The 18327-nt window shown below is 33.4% G+C and overlaps 1 protein-coding gene across 2 annotated transcripts; it reads right to left on the bottom strand.

Moving 5' to 3' along the window:
• Positions 1-978: 978 nt before the first annotated feature.
• Positions 979-3231, bottom strand: LOC131066493 (uncharacterized). 2 transcript variants are annotated; one of them, XM_059207366.1, is made up of 4 exons: positions 3136-3231; positions 2555-2696; positions 2003-2077; positions 979-1752 (listed from the first exon to the last, which is right to left on the bottom strand). In XM_059207366.1, exons 2-4 carry the CDS (start codon positions 2657-2659, stop codon positions 1225-1227), a joined length of 708 nt encoding a protein of 235 aa, XP_059063349.1. In that variant the 5' UTR covers positions 2660-2696; positions 3136-3231; the 3' UTR covers positions 979-1224. The 2 variants fall into 2 exon arrangements, with proteins under 2 accessions (XP_059063349.1, XP_059063344.1); XM_059207361.1 differs by having other exon boundaries at positions 989-1752; positions 2555-2640; positions 2736-3231.
• Between the last annotated feature and the right edge of the window lie 15096 nt (positions 3232-18327).

Below are 18327 nucleotides of genomic sequence, written 5' to 3'. Positions count from 1 at the left end.
TGTGCTTTTTTTCCCAATTGTTTTCATATTTTATGCTGATTAGCTCAGGTCAAAAGGTGCTCTAGGTGGTCAGTAAATCTTCTAGAGGAGACTTTATTGTTCAAACTTCAATTGCCTTCCACAAAATTCATTAAATGGAATATAAAATACATTAGGAAGGTTAACACATTTGATCTTAAAAACACTTGGATGACTCATAGGGATGAGCTAACTTGTGTTTCTCAGGCAACAACCTAAAAAATTATTACCTAAGAGAGGAGATTGCATTAAGCTTTACTTGTGATGATGAATTGGTTCTACACATATATGATCTAAACCATGAGTTTAAAAATAGTAGCTACACATCCAAGCAATGAGCTGGATCTCAATATATGTAAATAGTTTCTGAACAAAAGACAAATTTACCAATAAAGAAAACCTAAAGATATGTCCCATAGATGAAGATTTCTGCCAGTTGAAATGATTTTTGTCAAAAACTCTTAGGATGAGTAGCTTAGAGTCCAGACCAACTGCTCACACTTTGAGGAGCAGATTTAAAATTACAAAACTTCCTCCAAAACTAATCATGGCAGATTAAAAAATTGAGATTTTCCCCTGTAGGTCTATGAATATTCCAAGATCATTAAAAAGATATCCACAATCAACTGTATAGAGAGTCGAGACCTAGGTTCAGCCCAAATGTTTGGCAAGACTATAAATGGAAGCTCTTCTGTAAGCCTAGAGATCTCTAGAACCTATATCAGGCACATTTATCTTTAGTGCATGTTGAGCACAAGAATAATGGCTATATGGGATTTAAAACCATACACCTTGATTGAAATTTGAAACCCATGACGTTAAAACATGCTGAGATGTATACGGAATAAAGAATGTCAAGTTTACGCATATTATTTATTTTTAATATATATAGTAGCTCTCACTTTAGGAATCTTTTTGCATCCGCCATCATTTAAAAGGTGCGTATGATAGACTAATCACATGTACAATTGCAAGACTTGTCGAGCATAAATAGATTTACTGTAATATGCAAGTGCATATTCTATTCCGTGGATGGCCATGGATAATACCATTTATGTTCATCAATTTCATTTTCCTACTTACAGGAATCTAGAGCAATGCATGATCCAGCTAAAACTTTGAAATAGTTAAAAAAGGTAATATGTGATCAGTGTTATGGAATTTGCGAAATAAATTGAAAAGAAGACTAACCACTTGGTATATGCATCAAACCTTTTCCACAGTCCTGAACAGGGCAGTCGGTACTTTTTTTCTCGCCTCGAAAAGAACAATTTCTAGAGTACACCATCTGCATAAGACAGCAAAATATTTTATTTTTGGAATTAAGAAGTAAAATCCCTGAATCAAAGTTCTCTGGGCATTGATTATATATGAAATGAAGAATTGACCAAAATTTATTGGGTAGAAACAAATTACAGAAATCTTTGGACTTCCAACAGACTCTGCAATCCCAATCTCAGGTGAACAAGACTTTGGAGTTTCAATATTTATCGTCTTTCTTGGTGATTTAAGTGTTTCCCAACTCTCTAATACATTTTGATCTTTAGGAATATGGTTTTGCTGTGCCTTTTGACTCTTTGGATCTTTGTACATTTCAGCAAGAGGTGATGACAAACTAAAAACTATTGATCGAATCTCAGAACGTGGCTGTGAGAATCCTTGCTCAGAGAAATTTGATAATAGTTCAGAAGCTAATGGCAATAGGGAGTTCTTGTCCAACATAAAAATATGGCTCTGCAAGAAAAGAAACGTGTTTGATTAATAAAATGCATGCAATTATGTCAGACGCCACTGCAATGCATTTATTTTCACTACTTTCTCTATGTGATGATAATATGATCTCGAGAAGATCTAATTTTATATATTTCAAACATGTGGATCTGAATGATTTGGTTCAGCAATATTATGTAATTGAGAAACATAAAATCAAGCATCTACAGATGAGAGATAATAGATCTGTGAGACTAATGTGTGTAGTCGATACCTTCGCAAATAATTCCTCCAACTGATTGGCAAGGGAAGAACCGGAACTAACAAAATGCTTCTTTGTGGGCCATATCTACAAAGAAAATTTCATACTATCAGAAAAATGACCATACTCTGTGCTAGATGTAACACTTTGCAAGAACTCTATTGTTGAATGGGAGCCTGGATCAAAATAGCAGTTGAACTAAAACCGAAGCGCTATTACCAATTTAGATCCAAAATCTTCATGCAACATGCAAGAATATAATATTTTATAAATTAATCTTGACTTACTTGGCTGTACTATTAATTACAGTTTCCAAAAAGAATGCTTTAGTGTGAAAATGACAAACACGTCTTCCTAAATTTCTAGCTTATTGATCTAAGACTGAAGACAACAACATACACTTTATTGAAACTAAAATGGTTCATGCATTGAGCTAAAATAGAACACATTTTTCTTCGCAAGAATTCAAACCAAAACAGAGCTCTGTATCATTTGCTCTGAAACAAACTAAACTAGGTGCTAGCATATTAGCAGCAGAAGACACAAGCAGACATAGAAGCTTACTTGTGATTTGCATGAAGGACATGTGTAACCAGTTGGAGATGAGGATCCTTTCAAAAGTAGAAGCAAGCACGAATTATGCAAAACATCTGAGCATAATCCTTCCATGATTAGCCTTGTCCTATGCTAATAAATAATCTCATTCCTTAAAATCAACGTTAGTGAAGTTCAAGGAAAAACATACGTAAGCAGCCGAGCCGAGTGACAGAGCGACTTGAATGAGTCAGTATTTGCAAGCAAAAGCTACATTTTGATAGAAAACTGCAACTGGAATCAACCATCCACTTTGCATATGTCCTCACCTATTATCCACCCATATACAATAATACATGACATCTTAAGAATGTCTTCGGGAGAAAGCCAGAAACAAGCCCACACCCCTAAATTATGCATTGTATTACAGAAACGAACAGAAGATACTCAATGGTGACTGCATGTAGTTTAGGTTATATAGAGATATTCATAACTCGTTCTCTATTACCATGTATACCCAAATTTAATAAAATATTTTTCCCTCCTATAGTTGTTCAATTCAACTAGTTAAACCGGTCCTGGTGTAGAAGGTAAGAGGGCAAGATGTGTACTCTGCGAAGAAGAAGCGGAAGAGACAACCCCTCTTGTCCCGAGATAACAACACACACTATCAACAATCCATATGAATCGAACAAAATTGTGTAGAGAGGATCGATTAAAGGAAGTACTTCACAATCTACTTACAAAGCACAGCCCCTCGCCACGTCTAGATGGGTACGCAAAATGTGAAAGCACAGTCAAGGCATGTGGATTATTGAATGAATGTCATCTTGTGCTCGGAAGAATAACCCTGCAAGACCCTGCAAGGCACTGACAAAGACCTTGTTTTTGGTGCGTTCTCTCCCGTTGGGAACTGAGAAGACCTCTGCAAACCGCCAGCAACCCTAATCAGCAGGCACCAAGAATACTGACATCAGCATTTGGCATAAACAATACGCAGCTTTAAGTATGCACATAAGGAAATGGAAAAATATCGAAAAACACAGGTCTTCTTATTGGTTGCTTGCAATCCGTTTAATCAGAAGATAACGAAAGAAGCCTTCGCTATAGTTCCCGGCAGGAACTAATAAATAAATGATTCACTTATGATTTCAACCATTCTTAGACACATCATATAATATAAAATAGTTGTAGAGAACAAAAACTGAATCTTGACATTTTCACTCTAATTTATATTGTTAAGATCATCGAGATAAATGATGAATAAATTACATTCTATCAAGTCATGAAGGTAAGGTAATTTGTACATAAAAATTATTGATTAATATTTTTTTTTTAATAAAATTATTTGATATAAAAGCTAGAGGTAATGACACCTAATGCTTCTCATGGAGGGTCAAATTATTTCGAGATAATATAAAGTCATCAAAGTTATAATTTTAGACAAATTCTTAATTTTTCTACATAACTATTTTTCATAATATATACTTTTGGAGAATTCTAGAGTGGAATTTGAATGTAAGAATTTGTTTGAGTGTCTTGATGTATTTCTTTATACTATTTATTTAATGTATTCATAAGGTAATTCATGACCTTGGATATCTAATATCAGCTCACACAATCCTCAAAATTGATGTGATAAACCTTATTTTTTAGACTTAATTCAACTTTATCTTTCAATAAATTTAAGAATCTTTTAAATATTGTTTTTAAGGAAAATCATATTAATATTGACTAACACTTCTACTATAAAAATTGTAGATACTTTTTAACAATAAGATATTAATTTTCTATTGAAATTAGAACATTGTATCTTTACAATCAAGGTGTAATTTTTCATCTAATATTTTATGACATAACCTAGGTATAATAGTGGATGATAAAAAATACAAATTCACAATCTAAGTTCTTATATTTATCTTTGTAATGTATGAATTTTGTGCTAATGTTGCATAGAAGACTTTTTTTATACTAACAAATCAATTAAATGTGCTTGGTTGGAAGATTCATTCAAACAAGTTAAGTGTTGTAAGGGGAGTCACACCTATTGACCAATCTATGGTGTGTATTGTGACATGTCATAATGGATCATTTATTGGGGGATAATTTGGGCACCACTTTTGGGTGTTTTTAACTCATGGGTTTCAAAATACCATTTGGTGATTTCAAGTTTTATATATTTTATATATCTATCTTCTTCAAATCCCAGTCCTCCATTATATAATACATCATTGCGATTGTTTTTCCTTATGGAAACTAAATAAATTGGATGACTCCCCTTTCATTTTGATCATCCACTTTCATTTTTGCTCATAATTTTTATCAATGCGATATTTCTTAAGGTGTAACCACTCCAAAATATCATTTTACAAAAGACAAAAAATATATTTTTCTAAATGCTTAACTTATCAATTAGTTGTGTCCTAAATGTGGTAGAACATTCCAACAAATTACATTATGAGAGAACTACAATCTCTCCTAGACCCATTACTTATTTGTACACAAAAGTGGGAAATTTTAGATTACTTCTTCTCTTTTGAGAATGGATGACAGTAAGGCACTAAATTCCTATTTGACCATACTCATTAAGATTCATTTACTTATAGGATTAGTGTCAAAACTATCTATAGCTGCATAATTATGTAACACATATAGTGAATTGATATCATATGTGATTTGATGATATTTCACATGCATAAACCTCAATTGGCTCTTTTCTGAAAAGATGTGTGAAAGTTTGGCTCCTTTGAAATTGTGAGAGGCATTGTGGACCTGTTGAATACACAAACCCCAAAAATTTTAAAACCTCATAATATAAGAATAAAGTATATATTTAAAAAAATTGTCCAGAAAATTGGGAGCAAACCTTCGTGGATCAAAGGGTTGATCAAAGAAAGGCATCATTTGAGCTCAAGAAATCATTTCTTGTCTCATTCTCTTAAATTCTTCCATTTCAAGTACCTATTAAATTTATGATAATCAAAATTATTGATACATAGATAATGAAATTTAAGAGAAAGAGAAAATTAAAAAATGAGGTGTTTTGTGATCAAACCTTTTGTATCCTCTCTTCTTCTAGCCTTTGTTGTTCAAGAAAATAACATTGTTTCTGCAATCTAATAAGTGACTCACCAATTTCAATAAAATATTCAGAAAATGTATCATCTCATCTATACATACTTTAAAAATAACACATGTTGGATACAAATAACAATTGAAGAAAAGTAGAAACTAAAACCTTGTAGTAATTCCATTTCCATAAGAAACCATTATAACATTTTTTTGGAATTAATTTTCCATATAAGAATCTTAAGGAGAAAAATATGAGACAAAATTAACACAAGATAAGACAATAGAAACTAGTGAGAACCAAAGATGTACTAAAAAAATAATTTTTCATTCAACTAATATACAAGTAGTCAAATAGTTTTTACTTATTAATGTGAAACACAGAATTAATAACGAGATTGAATCAAAAATAATCTGACACTCATTGTATAAATGCGTAAAGGTAAATCCTATTTTTTTTTAAATGTATAAGTTGATTTTTTACCAATTGATCAAATTGAGCTCATTGAATTGCTTTTGTCTCTTTATGAAGCTTCACATCCAATGGTTGTGTTTTCTCTCTTGTTGGTGGCGTTGGCAAAATCTATTAATATTTAAAAGAGTAAACAATTAACTTATGGACATTGTGGAAAGAAATTATGAAAGGGTATGTTTGACCTCTTGTTGGAAACCAATAACACTGAGAGGGGGGGGGGGGGGGGGGGGTGAATCAATGTTATACCGAAATAGTAGATTTTAGCTCTAACAAAACATGCATACACCAAGCAGTATACCGGTATAAACATAATTGAAAGAAGTAAAGCAACTAATAAGCCAGTCACATAAATGAGAATCATAACACACAAATTTATATGTGGAAAATGTCAAAGAGGAAAAACCACGGTGGGATTTGTGATCCACAATATCAATCCACTAGCCATATGAAGAGATATTACAAAATATGAGGGGCCTGCACTTGCAGGAAGGCTTACAACCTAGAGCACACTGCACAATCACAATAGGAGTCTCACTGACTACATAAAATTCTAGACTACAATCCAGAGAAGTGTGAACCGCCAAGATAGAATCTTCTATGCTAGAATACATTTCCGGTTAAGCTCTATATGTTCCGGTCTGAATCCCTAAACCCTTTACCGGAATAACCTTTACAATAAATTCCTCGCATACATGATCTCTCTTATATATTTCGCATCATATTACATTCAAATATCCATATATGTATTTTATTCTCTCTCACAAAAATGATCTATCAAACTGACCTATATACCCTATATAAATTTTCATGCCTTATGTCGGCTTACAAAGATATATACAATATCAAATTACATGTCGGCCAAATAACATAAATGCATAAACATTAAAATCAATTGTCGATGCTGGATCCAAGATATGTCGGCCTCCAATACCGATAACCTTTACTATACCATGTCGCCCTGCATTGTCGGTGACCAAAGAAATCCTTTTGTCCCAACGGTGCCAGTGTTGATGTAGTATCTGTGAAGTGCCTGCCGGTACACCATAAAGAGAAAATCAAAGTAGAATAAAACAATGAAAAATAGGTAACCTTTTTACCCATTAAAGAATGTTCAGACACAACTCAAGGCACTCACTCTCTACCCAGAAAAGTACGTTACCTGTGCCTTAAGCTCAAATGACTTTACGCTTGTCAATTTCACAACTCTCTTGCCTATACTATTCTCTCCTCTTTCATGGAAATTCAACTTCTTTTGCCTCACAAACCACAACAAATAGATATCAGATTTCTACAATCTATTATTTTCAATATTATTATTATTTTTAAATTAGATTAGATTAATACTTTCATGATGAATCTTAAAATTTGATTTCAAATATTGATCTAAATCTTTTTTTCAGTCTATTTAGAAAGATGAATCATGAAATATAATCCAAAAAGTTGTTATAAAAAACTCCTACACAATCTAATCTAAAAATAATATATCTGATTTCCAAAATCCAACCCAAGAAAAAGAGAGCAAGGGAAATAAAAATAACTACCCAGACTCCCTTCCTGGACGCCTCTGTTTAAACACAAACACCCACTTTATTAATTTTGATATAGATAGTTATTTTGTTCTATGTTTTATGTTGGATTTGTAAATATGAAAACAAAGTTCATTTTTGTGGAAGTAAATTTTGTGTATAGATTTGATCTATATTTATGGAAATAAGCTGTGTGCTATTGGAGGCTTGGATTTTTTCGATCTTATTGTTTGTAACCTACATTTACAAAATAGATAATATTGATGAACATTTTTAGTAGTTTGTTAAGCAACGATTCTCTTCTTATATAAAATTAGTATATGTGAATTAACAATTTTGGATAAAGATCAAAGACGCAAGCAACCATGCAATATGTTCTAGTCTACTCTTAAATGTAGATGTTGATGTAAGCCAATGTATTGCTGACTTCATTAATGTGCATTTTTGTCTTAGACTTCTTGATGACCCCAAAAAGAATTAGGTTTATTTTCCTTTAGAAAATACATTAGCACATAAATTAATATTGTTTGCTCAAGTTGACAAGTAACAACTAACTCAATTTTGACCTATTATATAATCTAAATTTAAAAAGTATTGACCTAATTTTTTCTTTAAAATGTATGGGATCACATCCACACTACAAACCTAGCCCAAGGTCAAGTTTGTTTCCATTGATTTAACTTGGGATAAGGAATGGATCAAATTTATTGTGACTAGACCTTATGGATGTGTACAACTAAGATTAGGTTGATTTCCACATTTTGAGAAAAAAACATGTCACTATATGCTAGTCATTACATTAAAGAAAACTTGATTAGAGGGAGTCCAAAAAAATGAAGAAAATTACATGTTATGTACTTTTTCCCTTACATTTTACCCCCAATTTCAATTATGAATTGTTGTAATGTCCCCTTTTAGAGTGTAAGTTTTTCATGACCCTTAACTTACTTTTCTACTTTTTTCTATAGGATGTTAGGTGTTGGTAAAGGAAAAATAAGTTAAACACATTTTTTTTTCTACAAATAGATTTGAAAAGGTTATAAAAGGAGGTAAACTGCTGAATTTTTATTGTTTGCTTTGAGAATGAACGTTGTTCTTCTATTTACCTAAGGAAAAAAAAACCTTTAGTAAATCTAGTTTCAAGGATGAAAACCCTTTGGTAAATCTATTTTAAGTATAAAAACTCTTTAGGTTGAGTGGTTTTAGGTAAAAATTAACATTGTATTAAAATTAACATTGTATTAAAATTTAGTGGGTATTTGGTTGTGGTTTGTGGTTTTTAGTTTTTTTTGGTTTACAAATATTTATTATGGGTTTTGTATGGATTCAATATTTGGTGTAATTTATGTATTGAAAAAAAACATGATGTGTGAATATAATTTTGTGTGTAGCAATCTGTATTGTGTGAAATACAAATGATAATATATCTAAATACTTTTGAAAGAAAATCCATCATTAATTTTTTGAAGTGGATGAGTTCTTTTGTAGGAGTCATGCCTCTTATCAAAAGTATTGTACCTATCTGCTAAGGAATGTTTAATGATTTATTATTATTTAAATTGTTGCAGCAGTCTAAAAATATAATTGTAAAATTTGTTTGATAACTAAATTATTATTGCTTGTTTAAAAGTGGTCTTAACTCAAATAAAGTTGACAATTTTTAAATTTTTAATGTTAAAAGACTAGTTTGTGAAAAATTAAAAAATTAAAAATTTACGTTGGAAATAATAGAGTGGTTTATCTATTGATTGATTTAGCTATAACACTTGCTCATCTCTCCAACATATTTTTAGGTAATTATTCTATGATTTTCAATTTCATGCCAACTATTTGATGGAATGCACATTTTTAGAATGATGAATAAATGTATTTAAAATTGATTCGAATATGATAGTAAATGAAATTTATTCCTCATTGTCATATTTGACAAGGCATATCATCAAGTTCTTTCTTTTTTGAATATTTTTGTTATAATAGATCCTTGACAATAGTACTACTAGATCCCATTATAATTTCTATATTATTCTACCATGCATGGCATGAACCATGGGGGATTAAATATTTTTCCCTTTTTTACATTCATAAAATTTTATTTGCACCCATTATCAACTAATTTGAATAGATTTATTCTATGATTGTTCCAAATTGTAAGTTGGTTAGCTTGTTGCCAACACTTTTTAAATTTCCTTTATCTCTATCCTACTCTACATCCTCTCGCCTTTGCAATTCTAGGAACTAGATGATAAAAAGGACTAGAATTGTGTGAATTGTAGATATTTTGTTGAAATTTGAGTGAATACCATATGGGGGTTATTACAATGGTATCAAAGTTGGTGATCTTGTTTGCCTAATTTTTAGAACTAGTCCCTGCATGTAGAGTTCTTATTCTTATGCATTCTAATGAAAAAAAAAACTCTGTATTGAAAAGGGGTAAAAAGAGACTTTTTGTTTCCAAAGATTCAAGTTTAGATTTGAGAGTTTCTATAAAGATTCAACAAGAATAAAGGGGAAAGGGTGTTGGTTTTGAAGAAGATCCTAATAAAAGAGCTAAAAAAAAAGTTTGATTTAATGCTAGATATGTTGGAACAAATGGGAAAAGTACCCCAAGATGGGGGACCAAAAGGGGTTCATAAGATGCCACTTTTCTTTTTCTAAAATAAAAAAAGTCTAAACTTCAACAAGAAATTGAAGATAGTTATATTAAAAAATTGAAGATATAATAGAAACAACAGTTGTAGTGCTCTGAATCTACTTTCTAAACTACTCATATTTTTAAATGGTAGAGACTAAGGGTTTCAAAAAGGGGAACCACACAAAGTGTCCTTTTTTCTAGGTGAGTGCATCGAGATGGTGAACAAAAAGTGGGGTATAAGTGGCCACCTTTTTTTTTGAAATCAACTAATCCTAAATTTGGAGGAGAAATTTGAGACTCGTCCACTCAAAATTTGAAGATACCCAATGAGAAAAAATTGTAGTAAACTGAATCTAGTTTCCCAACTACTAAAGTTTTTAAAAATTGGATAAGATTAAGGGGGTCAAATATTTCATGCATACAAAAGTGTTCCTGCTTTTTTTAGCAAAACATAACACATTGTCTGATATGTGCATCAAAAAAGTTATCGTTGCCTTTAGTATTTTGAAAAACCCTTTGGTAGAAAGATAGCTAAGAGTGAGCACTAAAAGTATATTTTTTGTTGAGTTTTTTTTTTAAAATTTTTTCAAAGTGGACACATCTTGAAAATCAGGTACTTGTTCGTGCATGTCACATAACTTACACCAAAATAATAAAATAAAAAAAATTCTTTAAAAGTGTAAATAATGAAGTGTAGAACAATAATATATAATTTATTTCAAATTTGGACAAGTAGTTCAAAAGTTATTAAAAAAATGGTACATGTATGTCTTTGAGAACTGTAGAGACATTGGTAAAATAAATTATAAATTAATATGTTAATGTTGTTCAAATTTTCAAAAAAAATTATTCTTAGAAAGCTCAAAAGACATGTGAAATTGCGATGACAATTTTACAAATACCAACTGGATAACTTGCAAACTTGATGATAAAAAAGTTGAGAAATCATATTTGAAGAACAAAACACGTAAAAAAGGAGGCAAATGAAACCCCAAAGCCTCAGCCATGCCATCCAAGGCTAATTACAAGTTGTAACCCAATCAAGCTTTTATTTTTTAAATAATTTGATTGGGCTTTTTATTCATTAAAAACCTAATTGGGTTATGTTCTGTTGGCACCAACAATGCAGGAAGACTGGGGGGGTGAATCAATTTTCACCAAACTCAACCAAGTTAACCTTAACTTCAGATTTGATCATGAAAAGCAATAAAAATGATAATCACCACATCAACAACACACATAACACACAAATTTTTGACATGGAAAATCCAGTTAAGGGAAAAACCACAGTGGGAACCTACCCATAATAAGATAATACTCTACAGTAGTATGTGTAAATATTACAATGGGGAATGCACATGCATTCAGGCACACTGCCTAGAGATCATTGCTCAAAACAACAAAGGACAACAACCCTGGGAAGGTTCGTTGCCTTACAAAGATCAGAGAAAAATTTGAATTACATGAACTAAAAGAATAACATCTCCAAATGCATGATTATAGTTTCAGTTAAGCACACTATCTGCAAAACAACTCTTCTCTACTCTTCCACACTTTCAAATGATAGATTTGCTTGTTCACACATACAACACTCTCACATACACACATCTTACATGATTACAACACTTATTTATATAGATCATCAACGTTAACCTTAAGGTCAGCTCAACACATAAGACATAATTATAAAATTACACCACACGATACATAAATCCATAAATAGACCAATACAATGTCTTCAAGGACATAGCATGGAACCAAATAAAATCTTTGAACATGCAACACCACCAAATAATTCACCAAGTTCATTTGTAACACATGTAGTGTCACAAATTACATACCCCTTTGCAATTTGACCTACATCTTTAATAACCACTTTGGTGTCCATTCCCCTAGCATGTGAGTAGGCTCACTTCAGCCCTTGCATCAACCTTTTCCCTCTCAAGATGCTCAAGGCACCTTTCAACAACTATCCTTTAGCTTTTGTTTCTTGTTAGCCAGGTGTCTCCCTTGTCTCCTATTGTTTTTTAGTGTGATCCATTTAGACACTAGCATGTCGTGCAGATGTCCACACACCACGCATTAGTCCCATGACATCTCAACATTCGGATATCTATTTTGGGCATGCCTTTCCACTTGCCACCTACATATATCGGCGGAAATGGCTTAGAATCTTCTAGACAACTTGTGACCCTCTCTTTCCCTCCTCTTCTCTCTTTTAAATCCATATTTCACTTCATTCAAGCTCTCTTGGTTATTCAACCTCTCTTAGAATCTCTCTCTTTAGGCTCTCACAGCTAGCTCTTGCTCTCTCACTCACTTGCTACAACACCCTCTAGTTTGCTACAACACTCTCAAGCTCTCACGATATCTCTTACAACTCTCTTGGCTTTTTTCAAGCCTATTCGGTAATATCTATCTATTTATTCTATCTTTGAGCATCTCTGGATCTATCACATCCCTCTTCTATCATTTATTCTACCAATTTACTTGGGTTGTCCGTGGAGGTGTAAACACCAAAATAGGGGTCTAACTGAGGTAGATTCCAAAACACAACCCCCAACATTTTTCTTTCTAGCTTGTGTGCAGGTTGCATTAGAGAAGATTCATCTGGCTGGAGGCTTCATAGCGTGGACCTATTATTTTTTTACTTTCTTCCCTTTTTCTCCTTTCATTAAATCTTGGTTATTCTGTATATTGCATTTACTAGTTTAGCTTCATTACTTTCCATGTTTTATTGCATTAGAATCACACCTAGAACTTCTTGTATGAACTTTGTACCTCATTCGTACAGGACGACAGCGTGTCACGCTGGTGTCCCAAACCCGCATGCTCATCATTTGGATAGAAGCTTGACATAGTCGTTTGAAATCCTTGGATTGTGGTTAACTACTTAACTCTGTCATTTTTTATCCCTTGGCTCACCTTAGCACCAGTTTGATTGAGGTAGCAGTGGATCGATTTGTCCTCTGAAATTCATCATCTTGGAGGTGACAAATCCCCTCCTCTACAACATGCTAAACCACCGAATATGTTGCATAACACAAAGAATACCACCAAACCAATAAAATATTTAATAACACACACCATGATCAACACGAACCACCAAAATGCATAGGACATGATCAAACGACATCAACAAGAAACATGAATTCCATCGCAATCACCGCAACAACTCAAAAAATAAGAATCATCATTAACACCATCACCAGAGCTAAAGAACACCAACTGACAAACTGAAAGATACGCTTGTGAAGTTCCAAATCATAAACCATCTGATTTGAGGAAACACATGAACGTCCCAAACACTCTCTGAAATCTGTACCACATAAGGAATCAATTCTGCAGAAATACAATCCAGAAATCACAAATCTGCAATACAAAACCAATAGAAAAACCAATCATCACACCCAATCACACAACTTGACCAAATCACCTTCCAAAAATTGAAACTCATACTAAATCAGCTAGAGATAATTATCTCAAAACAAATTAATCTACATCAGCACATCTACAATAGATCACCCAAACCAACTCTCTGCAACAAACCAATTTTGTACAACACAAAAATACGTTGACATCAATGACAACAACACATTCCAACAACTCTAATATCCAACAATATCCCCCTTTCGCATTGATGGAAACATATGAATGTGAAAAACAATCAATGCAAAGACCACCAATCCCCCCCTAAGATCATACACACATAGCTCATCTACAATAGATAGATAAGATGGTTTTTCACATGCATCTCTCCCCCTTTGACAACAATGCCAAAGACACATACAAATCATTATTCTCTCCCTTTGATAATCTCTCCCCCTTAGAACAAGGACTCACAAATCTGATCAACTGAACCACACACTGACTACTCCCCCAGAGAAACAACACCCACTCATCAATCCGGATAACAGGATAAGATAATGAAGTCCATTGGATTGATGCAACTCAATGCATATATTTCATACTAGGAGGGGCAATCACTTCTAACTCCTCTCTCAGATATACAAATGGTTTTGAAAGCAAAGGATTTGTGAAGATATCTACAACTTGTTCCTTTGTAGGTACATATTGCAATCTAACTTCTTTCTCATTCACCTTCTCTCTCAAGAAATTAAACTTGATTGATATATGCTTTGTCTTAGAATGGAACACCGAATTCTTAGAAATATTGATAACACTAGAATTGTCACAATATATAATAGTAGGCTCATTATAAACAACTCTAATATCCTCCAGCATCTGCTTCATCCAAAGTACCCAAGTACAGTTTCTAGCAGCACCAATGTATTAAGCTTCTGCAGTGATAATGAAATAGAATATTTCTTCTTACTTGCCCAAGAAATCAACTTCTTTCCCAAAAAGAATGTTCCACTGGTAGTGCTCTTTTGGTCTTCAACATTACCTGCCCAATCAACATTATTACAATCATTTAAAGTGAAATAATCATCCTTCAGATACCACAAACCATAATCAACTATTCCCTTCAAGTATTTGAATATCCTCTTTATAGCAATGACATGACTTTCCTTATGATCAACCTGAAATCTTGCAACAAGATGTACAACATTCATAATGTCAGGTCTAGTATGAGTCAAATATAGAAGTCCACCAATCATAGATCTATACAGGATTTAGTTAGCCTTCTGAGATTCATCATCTTTTGTCATCTTGCATCCAATCACCATAGGAGTTCCAACAGGTTTAGAATCATCTAACCCAAACTTCTTCAACAATTCCTTCACATACTTAAATTGAGATATGAAAATACCTTTATCAGTCTGTGTAATATGTTAGGATTCCCACAGATACTGAGAGGGGGGGGGGTGAATCAGTATCTAACCGGTGAGTAGTATTTCTTAAGTTAAAACATGCAGAATATAAAATAGCAGTATACCGGTATTCAAGAATTAATGCAATAAACAGAATCAGAAACATCCACATGAAAAGAACACCATAACACAAGATGTTTAATAAGGAAACTCGGTGTGGGAAAAACCTTGGTGGGATTTGTGACCCACAATATTCACTTACTGGCCAATAAGAGAATATTACTTACAATAAGGGCTTACACATGCAGGAAGGCCAACTGCCTAGATCTCATTACTCAATGAGAAGTCACACTGACTTACAATGAGGATTATACTAATCCAATGATCTGTACTGCTTTACAATAGCATCTCCAATGCCAGATTTAGTACCGGTTCTAACTCTGTTCTTTACATATACCCTTGACCTATAATTCGCACATTAGGTCTGCCTAATAATTTTCTTTATGCTCGCTACCTTACACTTCTAAATATCTACAATGATCTCTTTTATATACAAGAGTCATTTTACAATTTGCCAAGTCGGCTTACAATAATAATCAAAATATTACATATCAAAAATCCTGTCGGCCTCTATGCCGGTATACATCTTTTCTTTTGTGCCGGTGCTGGTGTAGAGTGATCTTGTTGATGCCAATGCACTGTCTTGCTTGTGTAATGCTTTGTCAGTATGATGTCTTGCCGGTACCATAGGATTTCAAGGTTGCCATCAATGACAAAACATTCAATCACACACAATGTCTCATTGGAGTGTCCATATGCCAACAATCTCCCCCTTTGGCATTGATGGCAACACTCATGAGAAATTTCAAAAAGTTTCCAAAATGTGTAGTCCAAAAAAAATTTACCAAAAATATGTTTACAAAAAATATGAAGGGCTCCCCCTGAGCATATGATTCATGTTTTTGAACTTTCTCATCCTACTACTCCCCCTTTGGCATCAATGACAAAGGTTGTCAAGATGTTAGTAGAGTTTGTAGTTATACCTGTCTATATCCTCAACCTTGTAGTTGGGTAGTTATTATCTGAAAAAGATTGCCCAAAATTAAGTTTATACTATCCATAAAATTTTTGCTATCTTTTATTGTTGTTTCAGTCCTCTTCATAGTACCGGTGAGATGCTGCAATTGTTCTACCAATGTTTTACTTCCCTATGCTAATGCCTCTGAGATTTCCTTCCGCAGAGATGCTAGATAGTCCAATCTTGGACTCAGTTTAGATCTCAAGTGTTTTGCCTTGTTTATTATTGTCTCTTTCTCTCTTTCCTGTTTAAGCAATTCTTCCTCAAAATTTGCTAACTTATCTTCAAAAATAGATAGTGAGTCCGGTGAGTTGACAAAATTGTCTGCAAGCTTGTTTATCTCTTCCTGTGTCTTGCTTATTTTCTTGTCAATATCTATAGTCAGGAAGTTTGTTTTGCATGTGTCTTTATACAAGTTTTTATACTCTTTTAACAAACTACACAGTTCTGGTAGAAGTGTGTCAAAGTCTCTATTACACTTCTTTATTTCTTCTTCAAAGAATTTATGTTTCTCCTTTTCTACCATGTCCTTTACAGATTCTTCCTTTATTTTCTCAATATTTCTAGAAATGTATTTACATAATGTATCCAACTATCCTAAAGAATCTTTATTATCTATATTACAATCAAGAGCAATTATCTTCAAAATTGGTATTGAATCATCGATTGCTTTGTAAGCTTGTGAACTGTAGTCGGTTATTTTCTTAATGGATTCAAGTAATACCTCAGTCACATTTGTTGACTTTGATGATGACCCAACAAACTGAGTACCGGTGGAAGTGACCATGCTTGTATTGACCTCTAGCAGGTCAGTTTGTGTCTGCATTTCCTTTAGCACTAGTTTTCCTGCTTCATTGCTTGCCGGTGGCATTGTTTCCTTGTGAGACTATTACGGAGCCTTTAGCTCTGTCAATTTCTCTATTTGTGCCTCACATTCCATCTTTTTCCCTGTATCCTCTACTGGTTGCTCTGTATCTCCTGTTACCGGAGGCTCTTTAGCCATATCTGATTTTTCAGTTGTATCTTTATCAATTATTATGTTGATCTTTTGGGTATCAACATTTATAGTGTATAGGACTTCAGGGTTTGGATTGCTATCCTCTACATCCATGCTTTTAGCTGCCAGTTGGTTTTTAGGGGTTGTAATTTTTACAGGTGGAGGTAGGTTGTCTTTAACCTTTATGCTTGGAGGTCCACCAATTTTGCCTTTCCCTTTGTCCTTATCCTTCTGATATACCTTAATAGGCTTGGGATTTCTATATTCTTCTTGTTCTTCTTTTTCAACCAAGAATATGTCCCAACCATCTTATGTTTCCTCTAAAACTTCTGTAACTCTTCCTGCCATTAGTGAAATATGTCGGTGTGCAGTGGAGAAAACTGTCTGGTTTGCCTGAGCAATCAGATCATCAATTTCCTTTGGGGAGTTTACCGGATATATAGCAAGTAGTTTATCTATTTTTATTTTCTTGTCTAATTCAATTACTCCTTGCCTTCTGGCCTCAAGTCTTTTGTATAAATCATCAGGAATTTCATTTATGACTTCCATCAAAAACTTTTTGAACATGTCCATATGTAATATTACACTCTCCTCAACTTGCCCTTTTTCATCAGCAAATAGGGTGTCATAAATTTTCCCTATGTTTTTCAGTTTTCCTTCCTCTGTGATCTCATTTAGCAAAATGTCTAGAGGTGCCAAGTCAGTTTTTGTCTTTTTCTTTTTCTTAGGAGTCAGCTTCTTTTTAGGTGTGACCTTTCTGACCGGAGATCTCACAGCTTGTTGCTTCTACCTTGTCCTTCTAGGTGAAGGAGTGGTTGTCGGTGAGGGATCTCTTTTCCTAACAACTCTTTTAAAGGTTGTTGGCATGTCTCCTTCTGAAGAAGTACCTACTGGTGATAGATGAGCTTCAGGTTGTGGGGCTGCCAACTCATCTTCAATTATGCCGGTTTTCTTTAATACATCTTCCTTAATGGATTTTGCTTGTCTGGATCCTTTTCTCACAAATGCCTCTACCTTCTTCACTCTTTTCTTGGACTGTATTTGTTTTTCTATTGTTTTAGCACTACCAAATACTTCCTCCTTAGGTTCATTGGGGGCTTCCGGAAGTGCTTTGGCATAAGTTTCAACTATGTGGTCATCTGTCTCATAGCCCATTTCTGTTACCCAGATTGTCCTTGGGATGACTGCTTCCATCCATATTTCATCCTTTTTAATAACAAAGCATATATCATCTTTGTATTTATCTACAAT

Source organism: Cryptomeria japonica, chromosome 1 (genome assembly GCF_030272615.1).
Source record: "Cryptomeria japonica chromosome 1, Sugi_1.0, whole genome shotgun sequence".
In the NCBI taxonomy this organism is placed as follows: domain Eukaryota; kingdom Viridiplantae; phylum Streptophyta; class Pinopsida; order Cupressales; family Cupressaceae; genus Cryptomeria; species Cryptomeria japonica.
Note: the sequence above shows the minus strand (reverse complement) of the source record. Positions and strands in the feature narration are given on the sequence as shown.